Here is an 8,565-nt window from a genome sequence, read left to right as displayed (position 1 = left end):
AAGGCAGATCATGATCTACCAGATCTGGAATAAGTGACTAATAGATCAAATCATCCCAGTATTGTTCACAATCAGTTACATATCAGCCTGCTGGGTACTTTCAATTGGGATTTGTAAAGCAGTGGCTTGAGGAATTGGTGTTGTTCTCACTATAATGTTGTGTATTTAAAGGAGAAAGAAAGGTTAAAACTAAGTAAGCCTTATCAGAAAGGTCCATCTAAATATACCAGTAAACCCCCAAAGTAATGTTGCTCTGAGTCCCCTGTCAAAAGAAACACTGCATTTCTTTCCTTCTATTGTGTAAACATGGGCTTCTGTATCAGACTTCCTGCCTTCAGCTTAAACCTCATTGCCCTGGGCAAGAGCATGCTCAGTTTGCTCCTCTCCCCCCACCCCTCCCTTCTCTACTGTAATCTGAGCCCAGAGCAGGGAGAGACTCAGGCAGGAAGTGATGTCACACCCCATTAATACTACAGCTCCTATTCTAAACAAACAGAGCGTTTCTAGAGCTTTTTACTCAGGTATGGTAAAACATTCTACAGAATAAATATAGGATTCTAGCTTGCCCTATTGCAGCTAATCTATTGGCAATAAAATGCCTCTGTAGCTTTCCTTCTCCTTTAATTTTACAACTGCAGACCATGATGTGCTGTCTTCACTTAAAGGGGTGATTCACCTTTAAGATAATTTTAGTATGTTATAGAATGGCCAATTCTAAGCAACTTTACAATTGGTCTTCATAATTTATTTTTTATAGTTTTTAAATAATTTGCCTTTGTCTTCTGTCTCTTTTCAGCTTTCAAATGGAGGGGTCACTGACCCCATCTAAAAACAAATGCTCTGTAAAGCTACGCAGTTATAGTTATTGCTACTTTTTTTAGAGTTCTTGCTACTTTTTATTACTCATGTTTTTATTCAGGTCCTCTCCTGTTCATATTCCAGTCTCCTATTCAAATCAATGCATGGTTGCTAGGTTAATTTGGACACTAGCAACCAGATAGCTTAAACTGCAAACTGGAGAGCTTCTGAAAAAAGAGTTAAATAACTCAAAAATCACAAATAATGAAAACCAATTGCAAATCGTCTCAGAATATTACTCTCTACATCAGGGATCCCCAACCTTTTGAACCCGTGAGCAACATTCAGAAGTAAAAGGAGTTGTGGAGCAAAACAAGCATGAAAAATGTTCTTGGGGTGCCAAATAAGGGCTGTGATAGAACATTTAATAGCCCCTATGTGGATTATCAACCTACATTGAGGCTCTGTATAGCTGTACACCTGGTTTTTACTACCTGGTTTTAAGTAAAACTTGCCTCCAAGCCTGGAATTCAAAAATAATCACCTGTTTTTAGACCACTGGGAGCAACATCCAAGGGGTTGGAGAGCAACATGTTGCTCGCGAGCTACTGGTTGGGGACCACTGCTCTACATCATACTAAAAGACAATTAAAAGGTGATCAACCCCTGTTAAGCAGACCTGTGGCATAACTTTGGGGGCCTGTGTTGTCCCCCACAAATTTTTCCATTTTTCACCTGTGGACCCCCTTACTGAGGAAGCAGCCCAGGCCCCCCGGGAGCAGGGTTGTTCACCTTTAAATTAAAGATATAGTCTTGTACAATTTCAGGCCACATGTGGAGTCAGAATAATCTGTCATTTAGTCGATCAGACAGGTGAGAGGATTGTATTGCCTTGTATACTGATGATATCAATGCGTGAGTGTCTCTACTATTTCTCTGACATAACTTTCATAAGATTGCTGTCAATTAATGGCCAGAACATCATCTGATTTGTAATTTTCCTACTTAGTTGTAGATTGTTACATTGACTGTCTATGGCCAGATATGAACAGAGTTTATTGGGTCACACCTAGTGTTGCCACCCGGCCGGTATTTTACCGGTCTAGCCGGTAAAACACCTGCCAAAACCGGGGCCGGTATTACAAATTTACCGGCAATGTAGCTGCCAGTAAATTTGTAATACAACAAACAAAAGCCTGTGGCCTGCCCCCAGCCTGGTAAAAACAAACCTTTTTGCTGCCGGCTTGAGGCCAAACGCACGATGTGGCCCCCTTTGACGTCACGACCCATCCAGCCAATCTTGCACAGTGGCTCCGCCCCCTAATCGCCTTTGACGGCAGGGCCCACACTTTTATTCCCGCCACCTCCACAGGCCGGTAGAGATTTTTTTAAAAGGTGGCAACCCTAGTCACACCTATAGAAATAGGGACCATATACACAATAGAGAAGTAATACTATGGTAAATAAGGGAGTACACAAAATGATCTACTCTTGAAGCGACAAAATGAATATTATGCTGTTTCAATAGCTCATATTTTTGGTTGGCCTAACTTGTTGGGATTTTTACAGTTTTAGCAATTATAACCCCCCCCCCCCCCCAGCCCTGAAACAACACCATCATCAGAACTCGTAACTTAATTGCTAAATTAATGACCTCAAACACCAGTTTGACATTCCTGGGCTAAGCCATTCCCACAAACTGACATTGTTAGGGTTAAAAAATGAAATTCAGGGAAGTTCCTTAAAATTAGGGACACACTCCTTTCACTTGAGGATACTTGCAGAGATTGCCTGTCCAGTCTGTCATGATGAATAGTGTGCACTATCTGCATTGAGCTCATATATGACCTCCCCACGCGTATTTAGATTTCCATCAAATACTCTGGTACCACACTCCAAAAGTCACACTGTCACATGTAGGGTTAATGGCTGTTCCCAATGTCATTAATAGGGAAAACAGATAAAAATATAGGAAGGCCGGTATTTTTTTTCCAGAGAAGGTGTCAACCCTAGTTACAAGGCAAGTTAATTAGCTCCAGACAGAAGTTATCATAGTGTGTGTGGATTTGATAAGCTACACTAGGGCCTGACACGAATAACATATAAACTAATAATATGTATTCGCTATATAAATAATAATAAGCCGGGATTGATAGATTTCCCGTATAAACTGGTGTTTCCCCTTCTAACAAGGCCTAACTTTATGGCCGGCATTTCCCCAGGCTTCCTGTAGGCGGCCAAGCACAAAGTAGAGAGCATGAGGTGTGTTCGACTTTTCTGTACAAAACACATGATCACACAGTGGTGGTGGTGTAATGAATTTTCATTCTTCAGTATAACGAGGCGGGATTAGTGAGGGAGCCCGGTTCAGTTTAGTCCATGACCATGACATGATTATGAGGCCGCTGAGCGGTTCCAGCCATGACTAACCAAACAGCAAAAGCAAGTTCCGAGCTATAGAGCTCCTTGCCTAAGCGTGTTTTCCTTTGAGAGCTGCTAATGTCTTCTAACACGCAGGGCATGTTCCATTACTAATACTGGCGCCTTATCTCACTAATAGCGAGCAGGCCGCCGTGCGCCTCCCAATTAAGGCCCAGGCTAAGGCTGGCGGAAGGAGTCCAGGCCGCGCCCGGGACGCCATTTTGACATTGTCAATAGTCTGCCTCACGTGTACCAGCTGGGCCATTTTTTTTGACGGGAGATAATGGCAACCCTATATTTAATACCATTGCTTGGCTTATACGACAGGATGAGGGAACGTTGGTTACGTTTAAAGGGCGCCCTGTGTTAGGGAGAGGGGACTGCAGAAGAACTAAAATGGAGGCGCGAGGGCCGTGCTCCTTGTATGTGACAGGGACACTGAATTAGAGGGGGAGGGAAGCTGCCATCTGGAGACCTTTGCAATACAGTGTACAGAGTGTTGCGCCTCTTTACAGGTTTTCCCCAATGCTAGGGGAAATGGACTTCTCTCAGTGTTATCAGATAACAGAACACCGAGGCTGTCCTGTCCGTCGGTACTTTGTAGTACTCAGAGACTCTTGCGTCATCTGCACCCCCGCCAACCAACTGCAATCTATGCCAGACCACTTTAATACCCTCAAGGGACTCTGCACGGTGACACTCCAGCTGCTGCAGAACTACATGTCCCAACATCCTATTGGCTGTCTGGAGTGGAAGCCCAACAGCTGGAAGGACGTGTGAGCTTGCCTGGCAAAATCCCCTACCAAACCCGGCACATACCCGTCCTTCCTTGCCCTTTCTATAGCACCCCTGCACTATAGCATCCCCCCACTACCTAACTACCCCCACCAGCAGCAGCACACCCTCCTCCTGAAGGTACCCCTCCCCCACTCAGACTCCGCACGCCTCCTCCAGCAAGGGAAAGAGGCAGCATAGCCCGCTGCGTGCTGTGCGGCGGGGGGAGGTAGTGCAGAGACCGCCGCGGGCTCCAGGCCTAGCGCAGTGTGATGAGGGGCAGGCGCACGGTAAGGCCGGTGGGTTGTTGGACAGCTTGCAAACTTTAACCCCCCTGCTCTGCACGGATGGAGTCACCTGTCCCCATTCTACTGCACTGCACCGGTGGATCATGCATGGGGTGGGCAGGGGGAGCCATATTCGTCGTTTTCCTCTCTAACCTATAGGTTACCGTTTTCGGACTCCCTTGTTTTGCTGCCGGTGACCTCCAACTGTTTGCATTCAGATTTCTTATTTGTAGCTTTATGTTATACGTGTGTGGGGTTGAATGGGCTTGTTCCATTACACGTAGAGGGATGCATTTATTGGCCAGTGATACATGTGCATACATACAGGGACAAAGCCGGCATATCTGATTAACTTCTCTTGCAACAATACAGTCCTTGCAGTTGTGTTTAAACTTCAATTCCCATTATTCAGAGTCTGCCGACGGGAGAGCCGTGATTCACAGGCAGCTGATGGGGTCGCAGGTTAGACAGTTGTGCGGATGAGACCCGTTCCATGTGTGTCCCCCCCCCTCATAGTTCATGGTATGCTCCACGGCCAAAGAGAGACTGTGCTCCAGTGTCTGCACCGGCAGAGCCAGACATTTGCCTACACGTTTATTAGGCCTCTGACTGCTGCCATTTTGGCCGGTAGCGGAAGAATTTATAAGTGGTTATTGGGTCTGGCTTTGTTTTACATCACCAAGTAGGGCCTAAGCCAACATTTACACTTCAGTCCTTTAATGTGTCTCTATATAAAATGTAATTACTGTGTATTTATAAAGCAGCAAAATATCCCACAGCACTGTACTACATCTCAAATATATGTTTCAACATGTTTTCATCTTACTCATATATTTATTTGTATTTATTCCTTATTCTAATCCATCCTGTATTGACAGGTTAATGCCTGCGCAGGATGGATGAAGCCTGTGAACTAAGGAGTACTCCAGGCTATTACAACTCAGCGGATCCCAATGTCAAAAGCAAACCGTGCACAGGGGACAGGGGAGTTTTGGAACTACCAAATGGGTGTAGCATTCCGCTGAGCTCACCCACACAAAGTGGCAAATCGGGTTATGGGCAGGATCCCCCCTCCCACTACATTCCTCTGCGCAGACTCCAGGATCTGGCCTCCATGATAAACATCGAAGGCATGAATGGATCTCAAAACATGGAGGCCAATGGATCACAACCAAATCCACAGTCCTACTTTTTTACTACAAATGAGCCAAGAGTTCATGCCAGTCGCCCAGAATCTGCTCGTCCATTCTCTCAAGACCTCATCGTGAAACCCAAAAATTTAAAAAATGGGATGCATCCTTATGATTCTTATTGTCACATTGAAATGGATGAGCCACATTATGGTACAGAACAGTTGAATTACAGTCTCGCTGGGCCAGGTTTCGATGTGCCAGTGTATGGGCAACAGCCACCAGTGGAGCAAAATATTGGGGAGAATCAATCTAAAATAAACCCTACACCTCAGTTTGCATCAGAATTAGGGGATTTAGTTCCACTTGGTTGGACTAGCAATGGAGAGGACCCAATGGAAAATGAAAATTTAAACACGAAAACGTCTTTTTTATCAATGATTCAGGATGCTGAAATTCCAAACGGTGCACCCATTAATACTACTCCAGAAAATGTCGCTCATGGGGAATTGGATCACAGTACAATTTTACAGTTAGATGGCAGGATAAGTGACCAAGGACTGCCAACAGTGGAACACACTGATGATGAATCCGTATCTGTAGAAGAAGAAGAACTAGATGATTTGGAATCACATAATGAGCTATCTCCAGTTCCATCAAGATTACAATTTGTAAGCAAATCTTGGGTGGGTTAGCAGGTGTCTGAGGTGCTTGCCTTGCTTTCAAAGTGAGGATTTATTTCTAGTTGAATATTTTTGCCCCCATCTTAATTATCAAGTTCAAAAGGAAATATACACTTATACAAAGCCCTTTTTTCTCACACATGTTGCCATCTTCATAGAAATGCTTTTGTTTAGTTTACATTGTTGTGTCCCATTGGGCCACAAAACAGTAAATCTTAGCAGCTGCTAAGTCTTTTTTAAGCTGGCTATACATATACACAAAAATGCATGCTGATTGGATGCTGACTGGTGTCTTTGTACCGTGGACATCCGTCAGTTTGTCGATTAGTCTGTGCACTAAAAGGGGATGTTCACCTTTGAGTTAACGTTTAGTATGATGTAGAGACTGATATTCTGAGACAATTTGCAATTGGTTTTCATTTTTTATTTGTCTTTTTTTGAGTTATTTAGCTTTTTATTTATCAACTCTCCAGTTTGCAATTTCAGCAATCTAATCCAAATGACCCTAGCAAACATTCATTGATGAGTAAGAGACTGGAATATGAATTGGAGATGTCCTGAATAGAAAGAACAGTATATTTGTAACCTTACAGAGCATTTGTTTTTTAGACAGTGACCCCCATTTAAAAGATAGAAAGATTCAGAAGAAAAAGGCAAAAAATTAAAAAACTATAAATTATAGAAAATAAATAATAAAGACCAATTGAAAAGTTGTTTAGAATTTGCCATTCTATAACATACTAAAGGTTGACTATAAGGTGAACCACCACTTTAAGGTTGGTGGTTGTTTTCAACCACCACCAAAAAGACCATTGCATTCTATGTTTGGTATGCACGGAATGCATTGGATATCATTATGTTGCAGGCCTTTGTGTGTATGTATAAATTAGACACTTTGTATAAGTAAATGTACATCTAACACATCAACTTGTTTATATGCGTCGACAAATTAGCAAATCAAGATATTTAAGGTTTACTGCTCTGCTTTTTTTGTTTCTAGTTTTACATAGGAAGATGCTACTCTGGGCCTTGTTGTTAATAGTACCTGTAGTTATAAAACTTTGTATGAGTAAAGAGAGTGGCTTGTTTCAGTTCCACTTTAACAAGAGTGATGTCATTGAGGGTAAATAAGGTTTTGTTTACACCAGTTATACATACAATACTGTTCTCATTCATTTCAAATATTAGAAGGAAATCACTCTAGAACTGTAGTGGAATCAACACCACCTGCAGCTCTTTTCTTAAGATCTTTGACGCTAGACCAGGAAATTGTACTTATTTTATTATTTATTATCTGTTTACACAGTTATGAGATTTGAGATTCATTATTTATATTACTTGTGGCTCCATCTGAATCTACACACCAACCAAATTAATGTTTTATAAAGGGGGAACACGCACATTATCTGTAGATTCCCTTTATTTTTAAAATCGATCTTACTGAAAATATGATGAAGCTTTCTTAGTCGGTCAGAAAAGTTTGTGCGTTTCATGCATCTTTCAAGTCACGGCTCTCCACCTGCAGGGCTATGGAATGTTTGTGGCCCTCCACAAGATTTTTGTAGATATAGGACCTGGTATGCCTAGGAACGTCCTAGATATATCTTTGTAAAATATCACTCTGTTATAGTCTAAGCCCTAAACGTGAAAGTTGGCACAAAATATCGGACATCACAATTCTAGATTTCTTTATGCATAGACGAACACTGTGATAAAAACTTTGCATAAACAACTGAAGCTGGCCATAGACGCAAAGATCAGATTTTCGGACCGTGTGTGGAGATTCGCAACATTTTTCGTCCAGGCGGAGATTGGTTGTTTGGTCGATCGGACAGGTTAAAAGATTTCTGTCGGCTGCCGATAATATCTCTGCGTGTATTGCCGATCGTACGATTTTCAGAGGGAGACTGTCACTAGTTCTTGTTGGACATAGATATCGTACGATTGCTGTCAGGGGCAGAACATTGGCTGATCTGTTATTTTGTACATTATTTGATCGGAATGGTTAGTGGCAGGTCAGGAGATGGGAAAGTCCGATCGTATGATGACTCGTACGATCGGATCTTTGCTTCTATGGCCAGTTTCAGATAGTACACCAGATATAAAGACTTTTTTTCAATTGCCTTCTATATATTTTATATATTTTTTTTATTTGCGACTGTTCTCAAATTGAAGTTACTTCAAAAGGGCTTTGTTCACCTTCCAAATACGTTTTAGGTTGTTCTCCAGAAATAAAGCATTTTTTTACCAATTGCTTTCCATTTTTTATTTTTTTTTTGTTTTTTCAAAACTAAGATTAGCGTTTAAAGTTCCTGTCTCTGGTGTTTCAGTCTGGCAGCTCAGTAACTCGGGTGCAGATTCTGCGCTGTTACAATTTTGCTACATTAGTGGATACATTTCTAATTTCTCTGGAATATTAGCAACTATTGTATCAATTCTAACAGCTGCTTTTAATAAAACCCACAGATTCTC

At 42.1% G+C, this 8,565-nt stretch overlaps 1 protein-coding gene across 5 annotated transcripts in view; it reads left to right on the top strand.

Annotated features, from left to right (window-relative positions):
• Positions 1 to 3,149: 3,149 nt before the first annotated feature.
• Positions 3,150 to 8,565, top strand: part of nsd1.L (nuclear receptor binding SET domain protein 1 L homeolog) — a 43,493-nt gene continuing 38,077 nt past the window's right edge. The window contains exons 1-2 of one of the 5 annotated variants that reach the window (XM_018252238.2): positions 3,150 to 4,292; positions 5,159 to 6,096. In XM_018252238.2, coding sequence (XP_018107727.1) covers positions 5,176 to 6,096 — 921 coding nt within the window. In that variant the 5' untranslated portion in view covers positions 3,150 to 4,292; positions 5,159 to 5,175. Of the gene's footprint in view, positions 4,293 to 4,414; positions 4,743 to 4,768; positions 4,908 to 5,158; positions 6,097 to 8,565 lie in introns of those variants that run through there. The other 4 variants (XM_018252235.2, XM_018252242.2, XM_018252240.2 and 1 more) reach the window with 4 other exon arrangements.

The sequence above is a fragment of the Xenopus laevis genome, chromosome 3L (assembly GCF_017654675.1).
Source record: "Xenopus laevis strain J_2021 chromosome 3L, Xenopus_laevis_v10.1, whole genome shotgun sequence".
Classification (NCBI taxonomy): Eukaryota; Metazoa; Chordata; class Amphibia; order Anura; family Pipidae; genus Xenopus; species Xenopus laevis.
This window is presented reverse-complemented; position numbering and strand designations above follow the sequence as displayed.